Here is a 14,020-nt window from a genome sequence, read left to right as displayed (position 1 = left end):
AGCCCGCGGCACCGCCCCCTCCACGGCCCGAGCGCCCGCTCGCGCGGCTCCCACAATGCACCGCACAATGGCCCGACCGCCGCCACTACCGGGGCCTGAACGGGCCTGGCGGAGCCCGAGCGCGGCCCGGCCCGCAGCGCGGGGCCCCGAGCGCGGTGAGTGCCGGCGAGGACCCCGGGGGACGGCGGGGAGCGGGGCGGGAGGCCGTCTCGCTGTGCCCGCGCACCCGGCACCCGGAGCGGCGGCGCCTCTCATCTCGGGCCCCGCGGCGCGGTCGCCCACACCCCCGACCGGGGGCCCCCTTCACGCCAGTTCGGGCCCCGATAGGCCCCATGGTGACGAAATCTCTCCGCGGATCCGATACCTGGGTCGGGGGACCGGAAGAAACCCCACTGGTCCCTTTCCTACCGAGACCTGGAGACTCAGCCCTGAGGGTCCCCTACTCTTGACCCCCAGGTTCCCTGGAGACCCAGATAACGCGCTGCTGACCTTACGAGGGACCGGGGTCTGGGGGACGCAGATAAGCTGCACCTGCTCCCTCCCCTCGGACACGCCTACCGGGACCCACATAACCCCCTTTCCTGCTCCAAATACTCCGCTTTTTACTCTCTGTTTCGTTTTCCAGAACCACACAACCCATTTTGAGGCTTCCGTCAAATACCCGGTTCTGGAGAACCCCAGTAAGCTCCATCTATAATTCCCTCCTCAGTGACCATACTCCCAAACCTTAGATATCTATCTGGTTACCCTTTTTTGAGACTTTGAAAGTTCAGAGAATTCACTTCTGTTTTCAACTCCTGGAATCCTCCAGCCCTTGTAGTCCCCCATCTCTTTTGGGGGTGGGGGGAGGTGGTCCCTTAGAGACTAAGTTCACTTGCTAATAATTCTTTATCATACTTTTCCTTCCTTCCCATCCCTGAGACCTCCTCCAGACTTCTCCCTGAATTTCTGTCCCTTCTCTGGCAGGCATCTACTCCTGTCTCTCCCAGCTCCAGGGGAGTTGAACCTCTCCCTCCACACAGTGGAGTGGTCTAAGAAGCTGCCCAAGGAACCTGGTTATTCCCTATAAATCCAGTCCCAGGCTCTGGCCCCAGCTGGTGGGGTAAAGGCACCTGTAACGTGAAAGATAAGGGGACAACTGGTGTAGGGGAGTTGTTGGTGCTTTCACCTCCAAGAGTAGCCTGTCTTCTGGCTTGTGTGTTTTTCCACCTGTTAGTTTGGGACTGTGATAGAGACTGGCCTTGGATTTCTAACCCTCCCCCTCATGGTGAGGCCACTCCATTGTTGGGGGAGTCCTTTGTGTGGGGGGGGGGGTCCAGCCAGGTTTCCTGGTAATGAAAATGGGGCTATAGTGAGTTGCAGCCATTTGCTCATGGCCTCCTCAGGAGTGAGAGGCAGCAGGAAGGGAGGAAAGAGTGAATCAAAGGGACTGCAAAGAGGGCCCATCTATAGTGACAGAAGAACTAGCAGCCCGAGAGTAAATCCAACCCCTGTTAATCCTGTTTGATGTCTCTTGGAATGATGCAAGTCATTGAGACTCTCCGGCCTCCCTGTAATTTAATTCTCCCACCACTTTGGAGTGTGTGTGAGGGAGGGAGTGAGAGGGGCGGCTCTTCCCATTCCTCCCTTTCCTTCTCACTGTTTTCCAGCCAGTCAGTGTGTCATTTGGATTTGTTTCTGGTGCTCAGGTCAAGACCTGGTTTTTTTGTGTGTGTGGTTTTTTTTTTTTTTTCTCTCAGTCTATTTATAATTTCCCAGTTGCTATTTTGGGTTCTGCTTAAGGGAAGATTCTGTCCACCCTAAGGAACGTTCCAGGGTGTGTTCCCGGGTGTGTTTCCTCCTCGGCAGGTGTTGAATTGAGTTTTTCAGATCCCCAAGTAGCTCTTGGGCTGGAGGGATAAAAGCTATTTTAGGGTAGTCACTGAAGTGGAGCTGTTAATCCTCTATGGGTCTCTCTAGTTAAGAACACTTAGAGGTTAACCCTTCTCTTGCTGCGGAGGTGGGGGAGGCTTCTCCACAGTTTTGGGAAGGTTGTGAGAATTTCCTGCCGCAGCAGAAGGTGGGATAAGAACGTGCAACTCAATACAAAGGCAAAGATAATAGCTGCCTTTTGTTGGGGACTTACAGCACGCCAAGCACTACGCTGTGCCCTTTGCATACCTGACTAAAATAATCCTCACAACAAGCCTGTGAGGTAAGTATTTTTAGCTTTACAGATGAGGAAACAGGCTAATAATGGAGAAAGAACGCAGTTTCTATAGAGATGATGTAACACCATAAAAAACTATCGTTTCGTCAGAGGGCAGCAGGCATCATGGCACACAGCAGGACAGATAGACTAGGGAGCAGTTTGTCTCCTTTCAGCTTCCAGAGAAGGCCTTCTAGTTTTCGGAAAGCATTTGTGTTTGGGGTACCGAGCCTTAGTAATAGAAGAGATTCCTGAGGTGAGAGAACTGTGGCCCAGGATGTGGTGGTGGAGGAGGGGAGCGCAGCGGGGGCTGGTTAGAGGGGATGTGCTGCGGGTTGACTGTGAGGGAAAAGGGGAAGGCTGCGTTCTGTGGAGATGTTGTGAAGGGAAGGAAACGCACTCAGAGGCCTGAGAAGTAACATTAAAAGGGGAAAAAAAGAAGTACTACTCGGGCCCTGTGCGGAAAAGTGGCAGACACAGTGTAGACCTCAGAGACAGCACTGCATGTACTCACATACTTTAGATCAGACACTTCATCCTCCTTGAGACTACTATAGGTAAGGAGAATAAATCTTCAGGTTAGAAACTGAGGAAACAGAGATTCAGAGAAACAAAGTAACCTGCCCATGGTTTCACGGCCAGTGAGTGGCAGCTCTCCTGATAGCAAGTCCAAGGTTCTTTCCATGCTGCCTCCCTCTTCAGATCAGGCGCCAGGAGGAATCTTTGGATGAAAATATACTGAGTTATACCAGTAACTGGGAGGGATTGATTGTGTTTGTTTTATGGGAACAGGTTCCGTCAGCTTCTCTACAGTTGTTAAGGTTAGAGTGTGAGACCAGAAGAGCAGCTTTGAAAGAAGCAGAATTCTTTCAGTTTTGCCAAGGAAGAAGTCTGAAGGAGAGGGGCCCAGGAACTTTCCTGGAGGAGAGAAGTTTGCAGACAAAGGACAGAGGGAGAGAGACTAGGTTCCCAAAAGGGTTCCTAAGGTAACAGCGGCAGCTTTGGTTATCCAGTAGGCTGTTGGTGACTATAGGTAAGGACTTCCACTGTGCCTTTTTAAAAGGGTGGGGGGAATAGGATCAGGGTGTTGGCTGTTTCCTTTTAGAGTCATAGCCCCATTAAACCCAGATCAAGGCAAGCACATGGCTGCTTCCTTCCTTTGGTTCTGTCAGTACAACGTCGTGAGCTTTCCTTAGCCACCACTGGCCTCTTTCCTAGAAGCCCATTACTCACGCTTTCAGAAGCAGGGTACTAAACTGCTGTGTCTTGTTTGTGCTTGTTCAGGAGAACAGAAGAGGTGGACGTGTGGGAGGTGGGGGACGTCCTGTTCTCTTTCTGAGGTTGTGTGGAATTTCCAGGGCTAGGCTCCCCTCTCACACTGGCCAAAGTGATGCGACTTGCTTCCCTCTGGCTGCCATTCCCAACTTTCCAGGGGCTGAGGTGCATGATTTTGGGTAAGAAGCAGAATTTGACTTTGAGGGTAGGGGAAATTCCCCTCCAAACTAGATGTTTAAACTTGTGCTTGTTTTCTACCCACTTCCAAGGTGCGTAATAATCACTGGTATTATAAACAGGTAATTCCACCCTTGAGAAGGAGGAAGAACTTAAACCATGAAAGGCAGACGTCAGAGGCCTTTGAGATTTATAGTGAAGCAGGCACATAACACCACAATGACTTGAAGGCTCAAGTGGGACTAGTTTTTAGTACTGCTTACCCCTCCCCAGCGCATGACTCATGCATAGTGCAGCCACCTTTGTGCCGATCTTTCTAGGCAAATCTCCACTCGTGATGGGGAAGTGTTTATCATATTATATTGCAGTGTTTCTTCAACAAGAGGAATGGTTCCTGAACAGGACGTAGCTCATGTTAATGATGAGCAAAGCTCTCTGGGGCATGAACCCGCTGATCCCATCATCTCGTTCAGGGCCAGTCTGTTGGATGAATGGTCACTGTGAGCAGCAGGTGCTAATGAGCTGAGCAAGCATTCTGTGACCCACAGCTGTTTGTGTGGTTGGAGCCTTCCCCAGATTCTCATGGACAATCCCCAGATACCCTCTTTGCTCCCTTTACATGGAAAAGCCTCATGACCAGATTTTTGGCATGACCTCTTCAAAAGGAATCCCCCTGTTGTAGCAAGTTGCTTTGCAGTTGGTAATCTGTGATGAGTTTGTGAGTGAATATGGGTCTGTTGTCCCCCTTTTGACAGTCCGTACAGTAACTCCCATCCTCTCTTCCTTTGAGTTCATGTCAGGAAAAAAGCTATGTCATCTTTGCTCCAGTTTTCCCCCTTCCCACACGCTTCCCCTCCCCCTGCCTCAGCAAGAGAAAGGATCAGACTTCAAGATATTGGCTCCCCACTTTGGAAGGGCTGCGACCCCAATTTAAACCCGAACTTTCTGAGCATAAGTTAACCTTGCATCAACTTGCATTCAGTGACTCATTCACCCACCTAAAAGTTGAGAGTCCTTTTCTAGATGGTAAGTGTGTGGAAATGAAAGAACTGTGATCTGACCCTTCAAAGAATCAGTTTGGTGAGAAGTTGTAATGCAAGCATGCTACCTGCTCATAATGGAGAAATGCATGTGTGCTATGGAGGTCTGCCAGCACGGGTTGGGGTGGCACTCAGCACCTGGGGTCTTGGACAGGCTTTGCTAAAGAAGCTTGGCTTGGGACACCCAGAGAGGTGGTGGTGGGTAGGATGAGACCAGTACTGGTTTAGGGGAAAATGTGGAGTCTTCTGTTCCCTCCTCCGCCAGAACCTCTCATTGATGCTCCACTGAGAAACACATCTGGCTCTGGAGCTGACTTTCCAGGGTGTAAAATTCCTAAGCAAAGCCTTCTTCCTTCGCAAAGCCTTCTTCCTTCCATGTTGCCTTTTGGGCATTTTATTGCTCTTTAGCACCTCCATGAGGAGGAGAATTGTGGAAAGTAGTGGGTGAGGGGGAGGTAGGGTAAAGAGGAAGAGGAGCTACTTATCTCTAAATTTAGTGGAAAGGATATAAAAGTGAAGTTGAAAGAGAATAGTTGGAGGTTAGGGCTTTTCCTTCCTCAGATTATCTTGCTTACTATTCACCTAGTTAGTACTACTAATAATAGTTACCATTAAGCACTTACTGGGTGCCCAGACTTCTGCTCAATGCTCTCTCTTCATTATTTCATTTAGTCCTCAGGCCATTCTTATGATTTAGGAGATCATTAAGCCCATTTTGTAAATGAGGAGATAGCTCAGGGAAGTAAGTAGGTGGCTGAAATTCACATGGCTCTGAGGTGGAGGGGCTGGGATTAGAACAGGATCTGTCTCCCAGAGCCCATGTTTTCATGGTATTGGGCTCCCTAACACCAGGTGTTCTGATGTTTCAGGTGAAGAGATTGTTTTCTGAAGGCTGCGTTGGAGGCTGTGACAGAGCAGAGAGCCTGTGTGGAGCTGATGGGGAGGCTTTCTGAATAACATGGCCCTTCGCCATTAGTCTTGCCATGACCACATTTTTCACCAGCGTCCCCCCCTGGATTCAAGATGCAAAGCAGGAGGAGGAAGTGGGCTGGAAACTAGTTCCCAGGCCTCGGGGCCGGGAGGCGGAGAGTCAAGTGAAGTGCCAATGTGAAATCTCGGGGACGCCCTTCACGAATGGGGAGAAGCTGAGGCCTCACAGCCTCCCCCATCCAGAGCAGAGACCGTATAGCTGCCCTCAGCTGCACTGTGGCAAGGCTTTTGCCTCCAAGTACAAGCTATATAGGTAGGTGACACTCCCGTACCTATTCCTTCTGTGGGGTTTCCAGAGGACAAAGCCAGAAAGACTCCACTGAATATGAGGCTTTATCTGTGACAGAAGAGTAGAGGTTAATTGACCCACAAGTGTACCCTGAATGCCAACCACTTGAAGTCACTCACTAAAAGCTAATACTGATATTTGTAGGCAGACATTAGACTCTGATGGGGAAATACCAGCCAGTCATGAACAAACCAGATTGAACAGTTTGGCAATACTACTTTCCCCACCTTTGTCAATTAGCGGTGAGATTCTTAGCCAGAAATTATAACTCAGTCTTAGAACTTTAGAAGGAAAAGGAGACCCTCTGGTCCAATCTGTAAATTTTAAAGTGGAGGCTCAGAGTGGGGAAGTAATTTACCTAGGGTCACATAGCTTCTTTGGTCCTGCAGTGCCTCTTCTGAGCCAGTCCGCTGTTCACATGATTCCTTCTGTCTCTGTAGACTCCATGGTTTCCCTCTGGGTCAGCAGCTGATCTGAAACTTGTAAGCCCAAGAGCCCTATATAAAGTGACATGGAATGTGACAGTGCTGGTATAAAGCAGATACAGCAGAGCAGCCTGGCGGGGGTGGGGGAGCTGCTCAGATTTTATCCTTGCCTTTCCATCAGAAGAACAGGAAGATGCCCCCTTTACAAATGAGGCAGATTACCTGATGCACACCCCTTCGTCCGTTCATCTAGCTGGCTATGATTTATTGAGCTCCTGCTATATGCCAGCCACAGCATTCAGTGCCGGGGACCGAGCAGTGAGCCAGACAGATGAGGGTGCTGGCCCTCGAGTTCACTATCTTAATAGTGGGGACAGACAGCAAACAAGTAAATTCATGAACAAGATGACCACAGGAAGCCTTAGTTCTTTGTCTGGAAAACAGTTGATAGGAACTAAAACAAGTAATGGGGTAGTAGGTGACCAGGATTGTCCTCAGGACAGTTCTCTGGTCCTCAGGAAAGAATCATGCTTTGATTCTGGGTGTTCCTGTGTCTTAGGTGGACTCCAGTTGGGTTGTCCTCTTGGTACCATCTGGGTGTCCATGGGAGGCTGCAGGAAAGGTCCTGGTCTGGGGGCAGGAGCCAGGACTCCAACTGTAGTCACTGTGTGAGCTTAGGTGAGTTACTAAACTTAGGGCTTCAGTTTCCTCACTTGTAAAATGAAGGAAATGGACTGTGGATCACCTATCACCTCCCTCTCATACATTACATGTCAGTTATGTCCCAGGAGGTTCACAGTAACTCTCAGGCAGGGCACTCACACATAGCATGAGTGTAATGGCTGTTTGCTACCTTACAGGTAGGAAGGATCACTGGGTGCTATAGCGGAGGCAGCGGTGGCGTACCTAAGTGAACTCAGGTTGCAAGAAGGACCGTGTTCAGATTTAGCCTCTGCTGCTTACTGACTGGTGGGTAGGGCTGTCCTATGCTTTGGCCTCTTGTGGAGAACAAGGTAAATGACAGTTCACACAGGGCCTGGTAAATGTGGGCCCTTGAAGTCTTGGTGAGTTGATTCTGAATGTCCTGTGGAGCTCTGGATTGTAACTCCTGCACTCTGAGCTGCTGTCCCTCCAGATGGGAGCAGGTAAACCAAGGTGGGCACTGAGGTGCTATACCATTGGAACAGTTTTTTAAGTGTTGCTGGTTTATGTGGCAAACACTTTAAATGGTACAGATGGGCATTCAGTGAAAAATGAATTGTCCTCATGCTGGAAGCAACCATTTTCCTCCCCAGAGGTGTCCACTGGGGTTATTTTCTTGTGTATCCTTGCTGAGACATTGAAACATGTACTCCTTCCCTTTTTATTTTCACAAGGGATTGTATTACACACACACTACCAAACTTCCTTTTTTGACTCAGCCCCTTATATTTTGGGATTGTTCTAGATCAGGAAGTTTAGATAGATTTCTTTTTTTTTTTTATCGTACCATTTTAAATTTTTTGAAAAGAACATACATTCACACAAAACAAATTCACAAGATACCAAAAGGCATACAATGGAAATTCTCCATCATACGCATCAGCTTCTTATCTCATCTCTGCAAAGGCAGCCAGTGTTGTTAATTTCTTGTATATCCTTCCAGAAATATTTTTGAGTACGTATAAACAAACATTTGTCTATTTTCCGTTTTTTCTTGTATATCCAGAAATATTTTTGAGTGCATATAAACAAACATTTGTCTATTTTCCGTTTTTATCCTATGTATAGTACCATTCTGCATGTACTGTTCTGTCCCATTGCCTTTTTTTTCTTTTTTTTTTAAGATTTTATTTATTTATTTATTACAGAGATCACAAGTAGGCCGAGAGGCAGGCAGAGAGAGAGAGGAGGAAGCAGGCTCCCCGCTGAGCAGAGAGCCCGATGCGGGACTCGATCCCAGAACCCTGAGATCATGACCTGAGCCAAAGGCAGTGGCTCAACCCACTGAGCCACCCAGGCGCCCCTGTCCCATTGCTTTTTACCACTTCGTATATCCTAAGAGCTTGTTCCCTGAGGGCATATAAAGCGACCTTGTTTTTTTTTTTTTTTTTTTAAAGTTGCGTCATTTTATGAACTTACCATAATTTATTTGCCAGTTCCCTATTGATGGACATTTAGATCGTTCCTGACTTAACTGCTACTAACAGTGCTGCAAAGACTAGCAGTACATAGGAGATTTTGCAGGTGGGCGAGGACAGCTATAGAATTTAGGTACTGACTGGCACGGGACCCCATTGCATTCCATCACATGGTTCGACCATAATTTTAGTATCTAGTTCTGCCAGTGGATGTCTCGGTTGTGGCCAGCCCTTGTGATCTCCCTTCTTTTTCTCCTCTATCCTCCATCCCTACCCCCAGGCACATGGCCACCCACTCAGCCCAGAAACCCCACCAGTGCATGTACTGTGATAAGATGTTTCACCGCAAGGACCATCTGCGGAACCACCTGCAGACCCATGACCCCAACAAAGAGGCCCTTCACTGTTCTGAGTGCGGTAAGAATTACAATACAAAGCTAGGCTACCGGCGCCACCTGGCTATGCATGCCGCCAGCAGCGGTGACCTCAGCTGTAAGGTGTGCCTGCAGACCTTTGAGAGTACCCAGGCCCTGCTGGAGCACCTGAAGGCCCACTCACGCCGCGTAGCTGGTGGTGCCAAGGAGAAGAAGCACCCCTGCGACCACTGTGACCGGCGGTTCTACACTCGCAAGGATGTGCGGCGGCACTTGGTGGTGCACACGGGCCGGAAGGACTTCCTGTGCCAGTACTGTGCCCAGCGGTTCGGCCGCAAGGACCACCTGACGCGTCATGTCAAGAAGAGCCACTCACAGGAGCTGCTCAAAATCAAGACAGAGCCAGTGGACATGTTAGGCCTACTCAGCTGCAGCTCCACGGTCAGTGTGAAGGAGGAGCTGAGCCCCGTGCTGTGCATGGCCTCTCGGGACGTGATGGGGGCCAAGGCCTTCCCTGGCGTGTTGCCCGTGGGCATGTATGGCGCCCACATCCCCACCATGCCCAGCCCGGGCGTGCCCCACTCCCTGGTGCACGGCACGCTGCCCGTGGGTATGAGCTACCCACTGGAATCCTCGCCCATCTCTTCCCCAGCTCAGCTTCCTCCAAAATACCAGCTTGGATCTACCTCATACTTGCCTGACAAATTGCCCAAAGTGGAGGTGGATAGTTTTCTGGCAGAGCTTCCCGGAAGCCTCTCTCTCCCGTCCGCTGAGCCCCAGCCCGCCTCACCTCAGCCGGCGGCGGCGGCGGCGGCCCTCCTAGATGAGGCACTGCTCGCCAGGAGCCCCGCCAGCCTCTCTGAGGCCCTCTGCGCCGCCAACGTGGACTTCTCCCACCTGCTGGGCTTTCTCCCCCTCAACCTCCCCCCGTGCAACCCGCCGGGGCCCGCGGGAGGCCTGGTCATGGGCTACTCCCAGGCTGAGGCACAGCCCTTGCTCACCAGTTTGCAAGCACAGCCTCAAGACTCCCCCGGAGCTGGGGGGCCGCTGAACTTTGGACCTCTGCACTCCTTGCCTCCGGTCTTCACATCTGGCCTGAGCACCACCACCCTGCCTCGTTTCCACCAGGCGTTCCAGTAGCCCCCAGGGAGGCCCTCGGTCCAGGCTTGGGCTCCGTCAGGGAGCCTCTGTGCCCACTTTGTCTGCCTCCCCCACGAAGGCAGCTGAGCTTTCAGAGCTGGGTTCAAAAAGAAAAAATTCCAGTATCTATATGGAGCACTTGGTTTGGGGGTTCAAGGCTCCAGGATCAGTTCCAGGAGGAGCCCTGAGCCCCAGCCCCATGAAAAGATCTCATACCATAGAACTTCAGGTATTTTTACTTTTACTTTTTTGATCTGAATCGGGAGCCACACTCAGCCCTCTCCCCCGCCAAAACGTCAGAAGCGCTTTCTCTTCGGAGAAGGAGGCAGTCTCTTGGAGACAGAGGGTTTCACTTTGGATGACCTCGAGAGAAATAGCCCAAGAAGCCCGTCTCCTGGTCCCAACCTGCAGACCCCACAGCAGTTGGTCGGGCCCTGCTGCAGAGAAAGGGTCACTTGGCTCCATCACCTGCTTCCAGCCAGTGGGCAGGAGAGAGGGCCTCTTCCTCCCACCGCCCCCGTCCCTCCTGTACCGACACCTCCACTTCCAGTCAGTGTTGTCCAGCAACGGCACCGTTTACACAGTCGTCTCAGACACACCATTCACCTCCCTTGCCAAGCTGTTAGCCTTAGAGTGATTGCAGTGAACATTGTTTACACGCCGTGAGTCCATTCCCACCAGTCCATTCCAGTTGGCACCAGCCGGAACCATTTGGTACCTGGTGTTAACTGGAGCCCTGTTTACAAGGCGGAGTCGGGTCTCGCTGACTTCTCTTCACTTGAGGTCACGTTTTTCCCCTGTGGGGAAATAAACTGACTTTGGACTGCTTCAGTCTCTGCCATCTTCCATGACTGTGTCTGTTCCTGCCTTCCTCGGCAGTGTCCGCGAGACAGGCAAGAAGACTGGAGCCGTTTTCTCACAGGTCTGCAGTTCTGTTTTTCTCCAAGTACATCATGACCCCACCCCCTCCCCTTGAACTGGAGGGGGAGGCCTGAAAGGCATGGCCGCTGCTTTTGCCCACTCCCATTGCCCCCTCTCCCCGACCCCTGCCCCAGACATCATGAACTGTTATCATTAGTCTCGGAAGGAGGGACTCAGGTTCTAAGCTGGTGTGGATAGCAAAGGAGAGGGTGTGAAGCCCTGATTTTGTCTCCTATTTATCCCTTTTCCAGGAAGTTGTGGAATTGTTGGAAGAAGAGTTTTCAGGAAGTTAGGGCTGGGCAGATAGTTGAGTCCTAACCTGTGGGTATGTCATTGGCTCCCATACTAACCTTTTCTCCACAGTGCCCCCTCTATCTCCACTCCTTTGCAGTTACCGTGGACTCGGGGTCACTGTGCATAGGCTTCTCCGCTCTCCATCAAAGAAATTCCACCTTCTGCTTACGCCCCCCCCCCCCTAGCCCCGATACTTAGCAGGGTTTCTTGCAACAGGTGATCTGGCTTGTGGGGCTCCCTGCCCCAGACAGTGCAGCCCTTGCCCAGCCGAACCCCATCCCTGCTTCATTTCTCAGTTCTGGATGGGCTTCGCTCTTCCCACTCACGGGAGGGAGGCAGCTCCGGGACCACTGATGTGGGACCCTCATGAGACACCTCCACTCTGATTCAGAAACACACTTCTACCTCTTTACTGTTAACTCCTACAAGTGCAGCCAGTAGTTTCTGGGCACCTCTCTCAGCCGTGCCTCATGCTGGCTTCTCCACGAGGGTTTCAGGACGAACTACCAAGGAACTGCCTCAGCCTCCTCCCAGTCCTCCTACTCTCCCTTCTAGAAATCACTTTGCTTTTTCATCAGGAACTGAGCAGGTCCAAGACCCAGGCTTCTGCTTCAGCCCAGGCCAGTACTCTTTGAGGTGAAAACCTTAAAATGTAGCTCCCTGGTCCTTAATTGGAAGCAATGTGGCGTGAATAAGCACATTTTGATTTAGGCAGGGTAGCTTGGGATACCTTTAAAACAAAACAAAACAAAACAAAACAAACCAGATATAAAAATGTCTGGCAAGGTTAGAATCAGACTAGATGATTTGCTTCTAAAAATTAGTTTCAGTGAGTCCCAGGGACTAATTAAGGTTTATTTTTAAAAGCGTCCCCCGTGGTACGCAGCCACCTCCTACATGCTGTGCATGTTACTGGGACTCGTATTACAGGAAATGGCACGTGAGGGTCCCAGCAGGACTCGGTGCTGCCATTCTTCTTATTGTCGCTGGTCCTCATCACTAGACCCAGCAGCCCTTTACCTGCTCCCGGCCACCTTCTCTGCCCCCCTCGTTCATAGAGGCAGGTGGGCCTCCGGCCACAGAATAGACAGTCTCAGGCTTAGAGGAGTCCACTCTTCTTGCCTGTCCTTTCCTGTCCCTTCCTTGAATTCTCTGCCCCAGTAGTGATGCTGGGAAACTCCTAGAACAGGCAGAGCGACTATTTAAAGCCTTGTAACCAGGGCCTTGCCCCGTCCCCCCTTTCCATCCTGCCCCTCTTTTCCTTCAGTGCCCTCACCACACACAAGGAATTTCTCTATCACTGTGAACTTTGCTGGTACAGAGGAACATCTGCCTTCACCTTTTTTTGGACCATAGTCACCCAGCCGTTTCTTAAACTTCCCTTCCCCAAAATTTAAGGAGGAAAAAAAAAAAAAAGCCTTATTGGCCTGGTTGTTCGAAGGATAAGAATAGCCTTATCCTGCACTCAGTACCAAACCCACTTCAGTACCTTTACTGAGGCCACGAGAGCCCAAGGGGTGTCTGCCCAGGACAGGAGCCATGGCATGTGGCAGAGACCAAACAGGGACCAGGTAAAAGGGGTGATGTCCCCTTTCCCTACCACCTCCTCCAACTTCTGTCAGCGATGAGTTGCCCTGAACGGGGCAGGCACCTCCCAGCCTGTACATAGCTGGTCCAGGCTGAGTACATTTCTGGGGGCCAGGGATGACCTGCCCAGCTGTGTCAGCTCAAAGGTTCTGTGCACATCTTAAAAGGGGAGAGGTGGGAAAAGGAGCACCAATGAGTTCCCCCCCCAACCACCCCACCTTTTACAAATGGCATTTAATGGAAATCCGGGAAGCAGGTGTGATTACTTTTTTGCTGGTAGATATTGTCCTAAGTTGAAATTCTTCCACTGCCCTAAACTTCCCCTAGTAGTCTGAATCCCTGCCCGTTCCCCCCCCTTTTTTTGGTAGCTGTTTTACCCATTCCCTCTACCTCCCCTCTTATCTAGGAGCTGTTTTTAAGCACGATTTTTTTTTTAACAGTTTATATTGTACAGGATCAATATTTTGCTTTTTAACAAGGATATTTATGTAATAAGAAACTTTGCCTTAGGCAGGTGTTGGCCAGAAAAGTCCAGATTCCTCTGGGACCCCACCCTGGCCTCTCCTGGAGCTCTAACCTGCTGTGGAAGGAATTGGCTATGACCTTCACCACTGGAGAGAAGGGTCTGCGGCAAGGGAAGGGGTGTTCTGGTTCTAACAGAAGAGAGATTCACCGTGATAATCTAGTGCCTCTGTGGAGGGGTTTGGAAGAAGTATTCCAGCTCAGTTTCTTCAGATGCAAGCTCACTTCTGTAGCTGCCCCCTCCACCTCTGCCTGCTTGGCACTAGAACTCTTGAAACACACTTCCCATTCGCCTCCCTCCCCCCCCAGTGATCAAGGCTTTGGGGCCACTCTTTCGTAACGCCAGATTATTTAAAGAGAGAAAAATACAAGACAAAAACCTTCTAGCACTTTGTAAACACAGTGAATAACCTCTTGGAGTATTTTTGGCTTTATATAAAACAAGGTTTTTAATTGTAAAATATAAGTGCCATTAGAAAATGCACAGGGCGTATCTTTGTTAAAGTAGATTTTTCAATGTTTTACAGAATTACATTTTCAAAAAAAAAGTTTTTATAATGAAGTTGTTTATTAAAAACTTCTGAATGATGTGTTTGGAAGTTGTGAACCTGTCTGATTGGGAAAGGGCTGGAGAGAGCCTGGGGAACTAGAAACTCCAAACATCTCTAGCCCCCAAGG

At 50.3% G+C, this 14,020-nt stretch overlaps 1 protein-coding gene across 2 annotated transcripts; it reads left to right on the top strand.

Annotated features, from left to right (window-relative positions):
• Positions 1-36: 36 nt before the first annotated feature.
• On the top strand, positions 37-13,936 carry PLAGL2 (PLAG1 like zinc finger 2). Of its 2 annotated transcripts, XM_059406768.1 has the most exons (3): positions 39-155; positions 5,550-5,923; positions 8,785-13,936. In XM_059406768.1, exons 2-3 carry the CDS (start codon positions 5,664-5,666, stop codon positions 10,016-10,018), a joined length of 1,494 nt encoding a protein of 497 aa, XP_059262751.1. In that variant the 5' UTR covers positions 39-155; positions 5,550-5,663; the 3' UTR covers positions 10,019-13,936. The 2 variants fall into 2 exon arrangements, with proteins under 2 accessions (XP_059262752.1, XP_059262751.1); XM_059406769.1 differs by lacking the exon at positions 5,550-5,923 and having other exon boundaries at positions 37-155.
• Positions 13,937-14,020: the final 84 nt, after the last annotated feature.

This window comes from Mustela nigripes, chromosome 7 (genome assembly GCF_022355385.1).
Source record: "Mustela nigripes isolate SB6536 chromosome 7, MUSNIG.SB6536, whole genome shotgun sequence".
NCBI classification, from domain to species: Eukaryota; Metazoa; Chordata; class Mammalia; order Carnivora; family Mustelidae; genus Mustela; species Mustela nigripes.
Note: the sequence above shows the minus strand (reverse complement) of the source record. Positions and strands in the feature narration are given on the sequence as shown.